Raw genomic sequence first — 16164 nt, forward strand, 5'->3', positions numbered from 1 at the left:
CCCTTCTTATCCCTGCTAGTCCATTAATGCCATTTTCATAACTGTTGAATAGCTGACTATAGATCAATTCTTTGTGTTTATGTATTACTGCTATATCCAGAAAGTACAGCATGTTTTCTGTAATGGTCAATCTAAGTCTTATACAAAAGATGAACAGTTTAGAAAGAATCAGATGGGCAATTCCACTGAAAATTGTACCTACATATATCATAAGCTACATGAAGACAACTTTAAAGAATCTACCAGATCTTCCACCAGAAAAAGAATTGAGAATGTGCATTTAAAAGTTCCTTGTGAAAATTTATTCATAAACAATAGTTACTCTAAGACCTAGGAGAGAAATTAGGAGAAGAGGAATAATCAAGAGATAATGAGTTCATAATAAAAGAAATAAGAATAGTAAAAACATTTTGGCTAATCTAATATCTATATATCTAGAATCTGAACAGCTCAAAGGATTTGTTTCATTACATTATCAATGTTTAATTTTATTTCCAGTAGAAACTATACTGCTTAAATACTAAGGTTTTCAATTTTAAACAGCATTTTTGTATTCATGCAAATTATTAAAATTTGATCTTTCATACTGTACCTCCCAATCATTACTGTGAATGATAAGTTTCTAGTAAATTAATATTTTAATCAAGTATATTACCACAGCAATACACCCCCCCACACCCACACCCACAAACACAGCTGTGTAGAAGTTATTTAAGAGGGAGCATTTTTCTTCCTTCCTCAAATCTTGAATAAAAGCATAAATTTTGTCTCTGCAGATTGACCCTGCCTCTTAAATCTTCTGTGTTTCACTTGGGTTTCTGTTGCCAGTTTGGCCAGTTTTTGTAGTAGTTTTTCAAGCCAAAAGCATATAAATATTATTCTGACATGAGTCATAGATTTAAAAACAAAGCAAGAAGGGGGAGAGGAATTGTGAGAAAGGTAGAATCCTTAAGTATTCCAAAGAATCAATAAACATATAGAGAAAACTGATAACCATTCCACTGTCATAAAAATGAGAAAGAAAATTGTGTTAAATGCTTCTATTAAAAAATTGATCAGAGGTAGTATGCTATAATGGACTGAACTCTAAACTAAAATGGAGATCTGGGTTTGAATTTGGGCTACTATCTGGAGAGGTCACTTAACCTAAGCCTTAGTTTCCTTATCTATAAAATAAAACAATATAAAATAATAAAGGATAACAATAATACATTATTTATTTCACAGGCTTACTGTAAGGAAAGCATTCTGTAAACCCTAAAAAAACTGATGTAAAAAAAGCTATTGTTGTTATCTTTAAAAGTAGTCACCCAGTAAGAATTTGGGGATGGTGATAATGGATGGCAAACTTGAATGACAAAATATCCACAATCAAAAACTCAATTACCTAATTTAGGTCTGAATTTCTATTAAGACAAAATTAATTAACACCATCAAAAAGTTTATATATAGGCTCTAATCTAGAAATTATTCTTTCTAAATACATTTTGTCTGAATCTGAGACTTTCATTAACAGATCTTTGGATGAAAAGAATTCCTTCCATCAATGTAGAACAACAACTTTTAGAGGATTACTAGAACAACTAAATAAAAAAACCACTTATTAATGCCTGTGCACTTCACACATTGCCTACCATGTAGTAGGAACTCAATAAACATTGAATGTTGATATGCTGAATCCTAGGGACAGGCTCTGTTCCTCAAGGATAAACTGTACATAATCAGAGAGGGGATATGCTAGCATTAACAAGGACTAGAAAAGGTTTCCTGTAGAAAGTGAACTTTAACTGTAACAGAAGGAGGAAAAGAATTCCAAGTATGGGGGACAACCAGCAAAAATGCTGGAGTGTCTTCTCCAAAAAACAGCAAGGAAGTTCATGTGATTGGATCATAAAGACTGTAAAGAGAGGAAAGGTGTTAAAACTGAAAGGCAGCAAGGAATCAGGGTGTGAAGGGCTGGGAGGGATGAAATCTGGTCCTACTGCCTTGCTGGAAGCCTAGTGCACCAGGGAGGAGACAAGGAGTCCTGGGGGGAGGGTGGTAGTGGCTGTGAGTCAGAGAAGGTGGCATATCTATTAGAAAGACTGCCAAACCCTGTCCCATTAATGAAATTTAGCCAACTCAGGGGATAGAAAAGTGAGGAGTTGAGGACAGGAGTGAAGGTCAGGGTAACAACAGGACAAGGAAGTTAAGAAGAGGGCTGGGCTGGGGGAGAACATTCATTCTGAATGTCCAACAAGCAGTTGGTGATGGGCTTATAATCAATGAACATTTATTAAGCACCTACCACATGCTAAGTAAATGCTTAGAGCTGGCATACAAAAAGAGGCAAAAGACAGCCCCTGCCCTCAGGGAGCTCACATTCTGAAGGAGGAGGCAAGAAGTCAGCCTACACAAATAAGCTCCATATGGGACAAATAGGAAATGATGAAGAGAGGAACACTCCAGAAGAGCTGGGAAGGGCTTCCTCAAGAAGATGAGGTAGCCAGAAATGAGGGCAGGGCTGGGCAAACAACTGGAGGATCATTTGCATGGAAAGAGTAAATTTAGTCCATGGCATAGTGGTTCTGAGTCCAGTCTAGGAACACTGTCCCTGGAGTCCAAAATATAAAAACTATTTTCATAATACTACTAATACATTATTTGTCTTTTTCAATCTCTCTCAAAAGTGTACAGCTGATAACACATTGTTGGTGGAGCTGTGAACTCATCCAATCTTTCTGGAGAGCAATCTGGAATTATGCCCAAAAGGCAATAAAAATGTACATATCCTTTGACCCAGCTATACCACTACTTGGGTATATACCCTGAAGAGATCATGGAAAAAAAAAGGGTAAAAACGTCACTTGTTCAAAAATATTCATAGCAGCTTTGTTTGTGGTGGCAAAGAATTGAGAATTGAGTGAATGTCCATCAATTGGAGAATGGCTGAACAAACTGTAGTGTATGTATGTTATGGAACACTACTGTTCAGGAGGGATGGGAATTCAGAGAAGTCTGGGAGGATTTGCATGAACTGATGTTGAGCGAGATGAGCAGAACCAGAACATTGTAAAACCTAAGAGCAACATGGGGTTGATGATCAACCTTAATGGACTTGCTCATTTCATAAGTGCAACAATCAGGGACAATTTTAGGGTATCTGAGATAGAGAATACCATCTGTATCCAAAGAAAGAATCGAATTGTGGAGTTTGAACAAAGACCAAAGGCTATTACCTTTAATTTTTTTTTAAAAAGTATGTTATGTAATTTTGCTCTTATATTATTTTTCCCCTAAGGATATGATTTCTCTCTCAACACATTCAATTTTAATCAATGTATACCATGAAACAATCAATTTTAATCAATGTATACCATGAAACAATGTAAAGATTGTAAGACTGCCTTTAGTGGGGGGGGGTAGGGAAGCAAGATTGGGGGAAAAATTGTAAAACTCAATTTAAAATTTTTTTTTAAATGTACAGCTGAATTTTAAAAAGACGAGAATTAAAAAATTATCTATGAACAAAAATGGAGTTAATATCTGTAGAACTGTACTTCTGCCTCATAAATGGGCACATCTACCAGCATTGCTGTATATGTCATTTTGCTTCTAGGTATCTAGCATCAGCACCACTTAATCACTGAAGAAGAACTTTTATATAAATGACTGGCGACAAACGCAAGTGATGTTGAAATATTCAAATAACATATTTACACAGATAGATTATACATTAGATATATATATGCATATATATATATATATATATATGTACGTATGTATGTATAAAATCAATCTCATGGTTTATCCAGGACAATTGATAGTCCAAAAGGAACAGTACTTTCAAAATACTGTTGATGTCCCAGCCAGAAGGTAGTAGCAATCAAACTGCAGTAGTTGGCATTCAATGTCTCACTATCACATACTTATGGCTTATAAGAAAAAAAAGTCAGTTCTGCTTAAGAATATACTTGATGAAACAATAAAAATTACTAATTTTTATTAAATCTCACCCTTCAGTTCACGCCTTTTTAATAGTCTGTGTGATGAGATGGAAAGTTTGCATAAAGCACTTTTCTGCATACAGAGTACAATGGTTGTTTTGAGGAGAAGCATTTGTGTGACTGAGCAGCAAGCTTGAAAAGCAATTCTTTTCATGAACACCATATTTATGTGAAAGAATGACTGACAAATTTATAGTTATTCAGACTTAGATATCTGGCAGATATTTTCCAACAAATAACCTGAATTTTGCTATTGTTTGTTATTTATTTGTTATACGTTATATATAGTTATATACTGCAAATTGTTACTGTTTGCTTTAAGTTCTTTGGGTGGCAAAGAACTTCAAGGAAAACAATTGATTCTTTGTTGCCAATGATAAAAGTCAAGCTTTTGAAAGTTAGAATTGGTTAGACTTGTGTCTTCTGCCATGAGCTAGCCAGTTTAGGGATACTTAATATTCTTCTGATGAAATTGGTGGTAATATAAAATAATCTGATGAACCAATAATTTCCAAATGACCGATGTACAACTGCATACAATCATGCATAGATAATAGATCCATTTAAAGTGCAAGACAGATCAGTGAATATAAAAGTAACAAAAATTCCGATGATTTGAAATTCCACATTACAACTAATTTTTAATGTTTGATTTCTTAAATTCTTGTATAGTATCAAAAAATATCCACAACTTTTTGAAAAGGTTAGTAAAATATTCCTCCCTTTTCCAAAATCATATTTGTGTGTGTCTGAATTTTCTTCATACACTGCAAACAAAATAACATATTGAAACAGATTAGATATAGAAGTAAATATGGGAATCTGGTCATCCTCTATTAAGCTAGATATAGAAAAAATTTGAAAAAAGTAAAAACAATGCTACTGTTTCCACTACATTTGTTTTGTTTTAGAAAATAGCTCCTTTTCACAGAAAACATGTAAACATGTGATGATTTACTGTTACTTTAATAAATTAATATTTATAAATATACTTTTTATTTCTAATAATTTTGTAAGTATCAATAGCTATAACCCACATAAACAAAAACTCTCTAGAGTCTTCAATAATTTTAAGGCATGTAAAGAGATTCTGAAACCCAAAATTTTGAGAAATCATGACCTAGCAAAACAATATACAGGGAGAAGGGGAAAAATACCCAGAACAGAACAGTCTTGGTGGGAGATTACCCATGGTTATCAGATACAACCTAGATAGAGACTGAGCAAAGGAGACTGAGGAATAGTCAGACAAATAGGAGGAGAACCAAGAGAGGCAAGTACTGTATAAACCTAGAAAAAAATAGAGCATCAAGAAGATGGTGATCCTGAAGTATCAAATAAATAAATAAATCCAGTTTAAATGGCTAGAGAAATACTTAGTGCTTATGGTTCATCTGTGCCAATATAATAAAAATGATAATACACAAAAGCTAGTTACTGTTTTAATGCTACATCAAACTGTCAGAGATATTTAATAGAACTTGAAAAATAATATGGATTCATTTGGAGAAGCAAACAACTTAGAATATCAAGGGAAACAATGAAGATAGGTAGGAATGCTGGGCCTAATACTGTTGTGCTATAAGAAAAGATAAATATGATAGATACAGAGAATCTTGGAAAGATATACAAAATCAAATGCTTAATAAACCAAGGTGAACAAAACAAAGAAACAAAACATAGTTTACAACAACAAAACAATTCAAAACTGTCAAAAGTGAATGTTAAAAAATTAAAAAGAATAAAGAAATGAGAAGAAATTTCTATACCATTTCTTTTAAAGTAGATTTACAAGTGTGATATCTTGCATATATTTTCTATAAATTAATTGGTTTTGCTGATTTTTTTTCTCTTCTTCCTCTTTTTTTTTTTCCTTTTAAAAATATTATTTGGAGGCAGCTAGATGGCACAGAGGATTAAGCACCAGCCCTGGAGTCAGGATGACCTAAATTCAAATCTGATCTCAGATACTTAATAATTACTTAGCTCTGTGACCTTGGGCAAGTCACTTAAACCTATTGCCTTGCAAAAAACAAAAACAAAACAAAAAAGAGAGAAGCAGAGGCAGGCTGAGAGAAAATCTAGTGATGTGAAAAACAAAAGACATAAATAAAAAAAAATTTTTAAGGGAGGAAAAGAAATAGAGGTACTAATTGTATATTTCCCTTTCAAGGAACTTAGACACAAAAGGGTAAGAATTAGTAAGATGGGTGGATCAAGTAAGGGATTTTTGAGGACGGGGAAAACATGGATATGTTTGTAGGCAGTAGGGAAACAATCAGTAGACAAAAAGTGATTGAAGACTAGTAGGGATGACAGAAGGAACAATCTACTGGAGAAGACTAGTATGAGGTCACATACATATAAAGGGGTTTGTTTTGAAAAGAAAGGTCACTTCTTTTTCTGAGACAGGTGTAAAGGAGGAGAGAATAAAAAAACGTATCTGGTTGATGTGAGATAAGAGGGTGGGGAATGGGGCAGTTAGGTGGTGCAGTGGATAGAGCACTGACCATGGAGTCGGGAGGACCTGAGTTCAAATCCAGCCTCAGACACTTAATAATTACCTAGCTGTGTGGCCTTGGGCAAGTTACGTAACCCCATTGCTTTACAAAAAAGCAAAAAAAGAAAAAAAAAAGGTGGGGAGAAGAGGGAACTCTGAAATAAATGGCTCTAATGAAATATAAGGCAAGAGGGTGGAAGGTCTGAGGAGGGATGAAAAAGTTTGGAAAGTAAGTAAAGCAAGTTTTTACCAATCATTTTTTTTGGAAAGGTTTCGCATTTTACAGTTTTTCTTTCCCTCCCTCCCTCTCCCCCCCCCTTTCCCTGAGAGAAAGAAATCTAATATAGGCTCTACATTTATAACCATGCTAAACATAGATCTGTATCGATCATGTTGTGAGAGAAGAATCAAATCCAAACTGAAGGAAAAAAAAGTATTAGAGAGGAAAAAAATGGCATAATATGTAATTGAATTTAAAAATTGAAGATAGCAAGCTTTGATCTTTATTTAAATTCCACAGTGCCTTCTCTGGATACAGATAGTATTTTTCCACAAGTCTTAAAATTGGAATGCTACATTGAACAAGTCCATTAAGGTTGATCATCACCTCATGTCGTTGTTTATGTGTATAAGGTTCTGGTTCTGCTCATCTCACTCAGCATCAATTCATGCAATTCTTTCCAGGTTTTTCTGAAATTCCATCCCTCATTTTTTATGGAACAATGGGGTTCCATCACATAAACATGCCACAATTTGTTCAGCCATTCCCCAATTGATGGGTATCTCAATTTCCAATTCTTTGCCACTACAAAAAAAAGAGCTGCTGTGAATATTTTTGTACATGTGGGATTTTTAGTCTTTTTCATGATTTCTTCAGGATACAGACTCAGTAGTGGTATTGTCAGATCAAAGAGTATGCAGTTTTATTGTTCTTTGGGCATAATTCCAAATTGTTTGCCAGAAAGGCTGGATCAGTTCACAACTCTAGAAGGTGAGTATCATAAGAGAAGACTGGTCCCCAAGGGGAGAAATTACTTCTAAGGATGTGCAAAAATATTTATTGCAACTCGTTTTGGGTAGCAAAGAACTGGAAACTAAGGGGGATGTCTACCTCTATCAAGTGGAGTTTGGCTGAACAAACTATGATATATAAATGATAGAATATTTTTGTGCCACAAAAAATGATGAAGAGGATGGCTTCACAGAAACCTAGGAAAACTTGTATGAAACTAATGCAGAATAAAGTGGACAGAATCAGGAAAATAATTCAAATAATAGCAATATTATTATAAAAACAAACTCTAAAATATTTAGGAATTCAGTTTAATGAAATTCCCAACCACAATTTCAGAGGACTCATGATTAAACATGTTTTCATCTCTTGATAGGGAGAAGAAGGACTCAGAGTGCAGACTAAGACATATCTGTTTAGACACAATCTGGGAATTTTGTTTAATTTTGTTTTCCCTAATGTGATTGTTGATGTGGGAGAGAGGACAATATTTTTTTTTATTATAAAATTGTACTGCTGGACAGACAGTGCTATTTCCTCCCCATCCTTGAAGAGAGGTTCTTATGGAACTTTGTATACTCATCAGCTGAACTAGAAGGAAGAAACCTGAATGAAGCTCAGCCACAGCCCAGCAAATCCTTCTCTTCCTCCTCTTCATGCTATAGCTGCAGCAGCAGCTTAACATTAGGAGCTCCAGGTGGGTTGCAGGCTCAGCTCCAGCAGCCACCCCCCCTCCGTTCAGCTAGAATGGCCTGAAAATGGGACCAATGAGATCACTGAAACGACAATGAAACGTCTGACTTCATCTCCACTTTCTCTGCACAGTAGCAAACAAACATCACTCCCAAGATTTCTCCATTTCTAACTTTTACTTTATGGCCTATATAGGAGGAAATTAGGTGATACAATGAAAAGAGCACTGGATCTGGAGTCAGAAAGACTTAAATCCAACCTCAGGCACTCACTAGCTGTGGTGGGACTCACTAGCTGTAGGAATCAGGTATTTAACCCTGTTTGTCTTCCTCCTCTGGAAAAGGAAATGGCAAACCACTCTAGTGCCAAGAAAACGCCATAAAGTGTGACTTTAGAATCACAAAGAATAGGACTTAATAGAAGAACAACAATAATGACCTATCATTACCTTTTTGCGCTTCACATCTCTTTACTGCCTTCAGAAGGGCCATAATGAAAGAAGGCAAAAAGACATTTATACCGCCTTTCAAAATACGGTTTGTTTCCCCTGGCTGGCAGTTGAGCCAAATGGGAAACATTCTTATGGCTTAGGAGGGAGTCATGAAGTCAGTCTTAAGTTCTGAAGACTTCAAAGAAGCAGGCCTGACACTGAAGCTGTGGGCTTCTGGGGTGAAGACATGAGCCAAGAGAAGGTTTGCACCTTCAGGTTTTGAACTCAAATTCTAGCACTTCTTAAAAATATGTCTGCATTTTAAAATTTGAAATAAAATTTATAATATTAAGATTAAAGACCGATATAGGCAAAGATCATGGCTTTGTAATGCTGAACAGTAAGGCACTTGAGATAAGCACAACTTCTTGAACTACTTCATTTATCTGCTATATTTTATATCTACATATGTGTGTATAAGTTGATTAAATTATTATTCTATGAGGAATCTATTTTACTTCCTCAAATTTGAAATATTTTCCTTACTACAGTAGTAGTGAATTTTTTGCATTAATTTCAATGTAATTGAATAAAAGATGCCAGTAGGGGAAAAGATAATTAATCACATTTAAATAAACATAGAAAGCATGTAGGGAAAACATTTTATATGAATTATTTGCACATAATGCAAAATGTAAGACTGTATCTATATGCACATAAACATAAATATATGGCTATATTATATATATATAATCACATACAAACATAACTATGACAACAGAGTATTTACTTCAATTATAGCACTACCAATATAGTTCATCATAAAGAAAAAAGTGTAAACAGAATACAGCTTGAAAACAATTGTTTTTATGTTTACATAGCAGATCTGAAGTAAAACAATTTTAATTGTCCAGTAAACAAATATTAAACAGAAGGTAAATGAACTGAGAATTTTAAATAATAGAATATCATACACATACCTTTCCAAAGACATTACATAGCTACTACTTTAATTCAAATACTAAATAACTACATGAAACACTACGTAATTTCAAAATAATCTTTGCTATATAAAAATGTGCTTTTATACAATTCTATTAGCTGATACAAGGATAACTAGAAATAATACAATGATAATTCTGCAACTTAATTTTGAGGCTATAGTCCTCAGGTCAAAAACCAAAGCTGACCACCTTTACAGAGAACCAATTGCTAGAATGTTTAAATGAACAAAGCACTTCATTTAGAGTGTTATGTTTTGACCTTGATTTTAAGTTCTCCTTTCCTCCATGTTCCTAAATTAATTCATATGAATTGTTGATTAATAATAAAATGTCTTGCCATCAGCATTCAAAGCCCCAGCCTGAGTTGTCATGGCTGAGAGGACAGAAATCTGCTTGGAGCTATGAAAGAACCCAACTGAATTCGAGGCGTCTCAGTCTATGAATGTGTAAGCACTTCATCTGTTCAGAAAAACACAATGTTTTAGGAGATAGGCGGATGGGTAAGATTGGGGATAATGAAAAATAGTTCAATATATGATGAAATGAAATAAAGAAATATAATGGCAAAGTAAGTGAATAACATAAGAATTTTTATTTCATCAGTAAGTTGTTCATGGTGAAGGAATTTTGCACTAAATAAACCTATTTAAACCTATTTCTTCATTGTCAAATAAGTAGTTATGATCATATGACTCAATATGGCAAAGGTTAAGAGGGCATGCTCTTGGTAATCCCATGTGAGAGTTGCCAATCAAGGTAAAACAGATAATTTCCAAATAAGTTATATCTAATTTAATTTCATTACCACTAGGCTTTGAAAGAAAATGGAAATTCCTTGACAGTTCAAAATCAGAAATCATATCACCTAACAAGCAAAACCTTTTTTAGTTTTGGTTTTGCTATATATATGTAATACTAATTACTTTTGGTAGTATTTCAGTAATGTTTTAAAGTCACTATATCTCACTGAAAATTTCACCAGTGAAAAATAGACACTAATGTTGAAGTATTTAATGAAAAACAAACAATGCTTCACATTTTTCCTCCCTAATCAGAGATCTAGGTTCATGTCACATTTCTGACCACTAGTTATTTAACATCTCCAGACTTCAGTTTCCCCATCAGGAATATACAAGCATATACTTTTAATACATTTTACATGGCCTTTGAGGTCCCTTCCATCTCTCCATCGAAAATCCTATAGATTCTGATTGTCTCTATCAATAGAGCAGAAGGGAATTTCTCGAGAAATTTAATGGACTAACCCATGCAGAAAAGACACTGTCATCTAGAGGTTGATTAGTTATTTACCACAACAAATTTCCCATTACCTTTTCTTGTTCTCTTTCCACCTCTTTGCTGTTTTTTGGGCAGTCCAATCATTTCAGGATGCCCCTAACCTATCTAAACTCAACAAATCCATAACAGAACTCACCTTTACCCTTCAAGTCACTTGTCCTCCAAAGGTTCTCATGTATTTCATTGCAGTCACCCCTGTTTGCAATTGAGGTATTATTCTTAACTTTTTCTCTCATTCAGTTCCCATACTCATTGCCAAGTCTTGACAATTCTACTTAAACAACATCTCTTACAACTGCTATCTTCTTCCCAAACAGTTAATACTTTAAGTTTAGACCAGGGGTCTAAATAAGGCCACAAAATCATTTGGTCTGGTGCTGTCATGATAATTGTAAGTGGGACTTGAAATTTAATAAATCTTTGTAGGGGTGAATTAAATGGTTGACCAAATGTAGCATGCTAATTTTTAAGTTGACAATTTTGCATGGCCCACAAATGAAGTTACAAATATTGAGGATCCTTGGCAGAAAAAAGGTTTTCAACCCTTAGTTTCAACCCTCACCACTTCTCCAATAGATAACTGTAATACCTGCTGTTTTTTTTAATTCATTCTCTACCTAACTTTGAACAATAATTCCTAAAGCAGAGATGATCTGACAATTCCCTGAGCCCAAAAAGCTTTTGGAGCTTCCTACTTCCTATAGGATCAATATTCTTTCATAGTCTGGTCCCAGCTAAAGGCTGATTTCACCTTTGGAGCTAAAACCTCAAACCAGTCCTCCGGCTCCTCCCTCTCTACAGAGTGTTACTGCACTGGCTCTGGCACTGCCTCCCTAATCACCTTCATCTCATGGAATCTCTAGGTACCTTCAGGGTTCACTTCAGTAGATGACAGAGCTGGGATTTGTTCTGAAGGTCTTTGACTCAATGTCAGTGCTCTTCCCACCACAGCAACCTGACTCAAAGTGGGTGCTTAAGAGATGATGGTTGAATTGAAATAAATTCATTATCAATTATCGTTGTGGTTAGTATTTTATCAGAAATTTCCTAATTGTTGGTGTGAACTATCTTCTCTGGTTTTAATCATTTTTAAAAGTTACACTCTACTTTGAGGTGAAGTTGGTAAGTATTTGCAAAAGGGGCAAGGAGAAAGTCAAGTATTCTAAAAGAAAAGTAAACAGGATATATTTTTTCATACCTCTTCATCCTTCATGTTCACATCCACTTTTTTTGATCTGATGGCTTTGGTTATGTGGTCAATGTTGTTTTCCCTGCAGTAATCAAATATGTTTTTGTCTTCTTCTCTAATTAGGGTAGAAAAAGTAGATGCTCTCTTATTATATAATAACATATAAAAACCACACATATATAAAATATAAGTTGTAAACATATAAATCAAGGTTTTCAATGGAACAGTAAATTTTGCATGAATAAGGTGTTTTTCTAAGATAATATGACAAAACACTACTACAAGAGGTATCATAATACTGTCAAATGAAACTATGGAAAAGGGAAAAAACCTTTTTTAATGTGCATTTGGGTTAATGCTTGGTCTTTTTAAAGTCACACAAAGTCCTATAAAGAGTACATATTTATTCACTGATTCTATGCTTTCACACTAAAGATTAACATACTTTTTAAGACAAGTAGAGACTTATTAACAGGACAACATATATTAAAGGGACTTAACACACTGTTATGTTAAAAAAGACAAAAGAACTCAGAGGTTTATAGGAAAAAACTAGTGAAATATCAAGTAGAATGTAAGCTCCTTGAAGGTAGGAATGATTTTTTTTTGCCTTTTTTTATCTTTGTATGCACCTTTGATGGTTCATGGAATTAAAATGCTATTTGGGTATTTTTACTAAGAATTCTTTTCTCACTAACTTGAAGCAGTTGTTCAGTCATGTGTAACTCTCTGTGACCCCATTAGAAGTTTTCTTGGCAAAGATACTCAAATGATTTTGCTTTTCCTCCTTTATCTCATTTTACAAATAAGGAACTGAGGTAAATTGCATTAAATGACTTGCACAGGATCATACAACTAGTAAGTGTCTGAGGCTGGTTTTGAACTTAGGTCTTCCTGACACTAGGCCTGGTACTCTCTCCACTGCACCACCTAGATGTCTTCAATTAGCTATCTTCCCATTCATTCCCAGACAGATTACAATGTTTAAGTGTTGGGAGGTGAAAAAGTAGGAAAAATTCTCTCTGTAGTTTTCATGGCTGCAGGGGCAGTAAGAGAGAGGAGTAATTGATAAGAATTTCAGAGGGAGATTTAGCAATGTCAGAAAGTAGACAAAGTTGCTATCATATTGCAAAAGTTGGTGGAGGTGGGACTAGAGTCAAATCAGGAGGCTAGTAATGCCTGGCACATTTACACTTGTAAATGATTTTGAATTTAATTAATTTATTTTTTTTAAAAAGCTAACAAAAGCTGTCTTTTAGGCATTTATAAAGTATTATTTGATGGAACTTATCAATTAAAATTTAAGTTCAAGCTCATATATTCACTTCACTGTAACTCATCTCTACCCTCCTATCCAGTTTAATTCATATCCACTTTTTCAGCGGCTCCACTCTTTAAAAGCACATTTAATATACTTAACTTTAATATACATTCAGCACAATGTGCTGAAAAATTTTTTATAGCTTCTTATCAAACATGTTTTTCTTTAGTTAATAACATAATTGCTAAGTAAGACACTCTCCAAGTTATCAACAGTCATAAGTTGATTTTATTTTCAAACTCAAAGTCATCCTCCACCTGGCTGACAAATTATTATCTGTAAAGTGTAAGTCAGACCCTCTCTCTCTGCCCAAGAAGTTTCAATGTCTCCCTACTAATTCTAGAATGTAAGACAAAACCCCTTTGATATTTGCTTCACAATCTGGTTCCAAAGTACTCTTCTAGCCTTCTAATACATTATTTTTGTTCATAGAATCCTCAGTCTACCCAAAATGGTACTCTTGCTCATAGCATTTCCAGTCTCTATATAGGTTTTTTGCATTAATCATGCTTCCTCTTTCTTCTCAATCTGAAATTCACTTTTTCTTCATCTCTGCCTTTTGAATCCCTGATTTCCTTTAAAGTTTAGCATAAGCTTTACCTACTAAAGTTTCCCTAGATGCTAGTGTCTCCCCTTTAAATTTGTTTTTAAAAATATATTTAGCAATGCTTACATGTGTTATTAATTAAACATTAAGGAGCTCCTACAAATTAAGTACTGTGTCACGAACTAGGGATGCAAACACAAAGAATGAAAAAATTCCCTACTCCCAAGGAGCTTATATTCTAACAGGAAAGACGAACAGATCATAAATACAGACTGGCATATTTTGTTGCTGTAATTTCATCAGTATAGAAACTGAAGTCATGAGCAAATGTCCTCTGGCAATGCAGATCAAGCACTTTCTCTACAACTAGCAGTTGTCCAGAAGACAGTGCAAAAATGTAGGTGCTTTAGACAGAACAAGGCAAGTTAGGAAGAAGAGCGAGTTTTGGGGGGAAGATGGTGAATTCTATTGTGGACAGGCTGAGTTTGAGATGTGTTGGGGACATTCAATTTGAATTGTCCAAAAACAATTGGTGATTTAAGAAGAGGACAAACATTGGAGTTGGATATATAGATTTAAAAGTTATCTGCTCAGAGAAAAATAATTAATCATACAGAAGCAGAAGATGTTGGCAACAGAGAAAAAGGAAGCCCAGGATAGAGTTTTGGGAAATGTTTTCAGTTAGGGGTCAGAAGGAATTTGTATTAGTAACCTCCCTCTCCCCTACTTCTTTTCCTCACTTTCACTCACTGAAATTAATTCAGTCCAAAGCAAGTTTTCCATATATATATATATATAAAAACACACACTATACAAACTCAAAAAATATTACTACTCACCTGCTAACACCCTTTTCCCTTAATTTTCTCTTCTAGCCTAACAAGAGCCGAACTGCTTTATATATAATGAGCTAAAATTTTCATTTATGAAAATGGCATCAGGACAACAAAAGAACATTTTTGGATGTTGGTGGGGCACTAGTAGGATGGCTTTCATCTGTGAAAAGTTATAGTGATCCCTTAAATTGCAGAACCCTTACTTAGCATTTGGATAGTAGCCATTTTTTCCTAAGTTATTTAACCTTTACAAAGTGCTTGAATGACAGCCAGCACTCTTTAGACTTTGGATTCCCCATTAAGGACAAAAATGAACATGGGACACCTAGTCAGACAATAAAGATCTTGGATTCTAGATGCAGAGGTGTCAAAATAGCTGAGCAGGGATCCTGCTCAAGGGCAGTTGATGCATAAACAATATCCTTTGTCCAAAAACTGTCTCCCTCTTCTATTTTATCATTATCACTTAAATAAAGTTATTTGTGCTTTTTAATTGACTCCATAGATGTGGCTTTATTGTAAAACCACAGCTATATTCTGTAAAATGACAAGCTAGTTGATATTTTTCATCTTAACATATGATCCTAACAATCAAGTCAACAAGCACTTATTAAATCCTTCTGTGTTCCAGATACTTTGCAATGAGGATGCAACAAAAGGCAAACACTGCCCCTGTGCTCTAAAGGAGCTCACCACACTCTAATGGGAGAAACAACATGCAAACAGTCTGTAGAAATGATCTATTTATGGTAAACTGGCACTCAGAGGGAAGAGCATCCATGAAGAAAGTAAGGGAAAAGAGAAAGTAGAGGTGAGGAAGAGAGAATTCCTGGGTAGAGGCATATAAAGTGAAAAGGCTGGAGGTGGGCCATGGGTGTGTCTTGATGGAATGAGAGTCTGGAGACTAGAGTCCCTGAATCATAGAGCAGTATGTGGGGATGTAAAAAGACTGGAAAGGGAGCAGGAGATCAGGCTATGAAGATCATGAGAAGCAGGAGAGCATTTTCTATTTGATCCTGAGGGTCAAAGGGAATCTTTGGAGTTTATGTTAAGGGGGTAAGAGTAAGTAGGTGTGTGTGGGGGTGGGAGAAAGCACTTATGAGGGATGGTGTGAAGGTAAAATTGACAGTACTTAGCAACAGATCATATAAGCAGGATCAGAGGAAAGAAGCAATATGACACCTAGATTAGGAGGTTGGATTGACAGTAACTGAAAAAGTGAGGAAGAGGAAGAGTTTGCTGGAAAACACAATTAATTGAAATTTGGACGTGTTTAGTTAAGATGTCTACTGAAATGTCTAGTTGGGAGATCCAATAAACAACTAGAGATGTGAGACTGGAGGTCAG

The 16164-nt window shown here is 34.8% G+C and overlaps 1 protein-coding gene across 1 annotated transcript in view; it reads right to left on the minus strand.

Moving 5' to 3' along the window:
* Positions 1–16164, minus strand: part of ACBD6 (acyl-CoA binding domain containing 6) — a 214548-nt gene that overhangs the window by 127693 nt on the left and 70691 nt on the right. Inside the window, exon 5 of the mRNA XM_074222170.1 lies at positions 12123–12228. Within this exon, the coding sequence (XP_074078271.1) occupies positions 12123–12228 (106 nt within the window). The remainder of the gene's footprint in view (positions 1–12122; positions 12229–16164) is intronic.

Source organism: Macrotis lagotis, chromosome 2, assembly GCF_037893015.1.
Source record: "Macrotis lagotis isolate mMagLag1 chromosome 2, bilby.v1.9.chrom.fasta, whole genome shotgun sequence".
NCBI classification, from domain to species: Eukaryota; Metazoa; Chordata; class Mammalia; order Peramelemorphia; family Peramelidae; genus Macrotis; species Macrotis lagotis.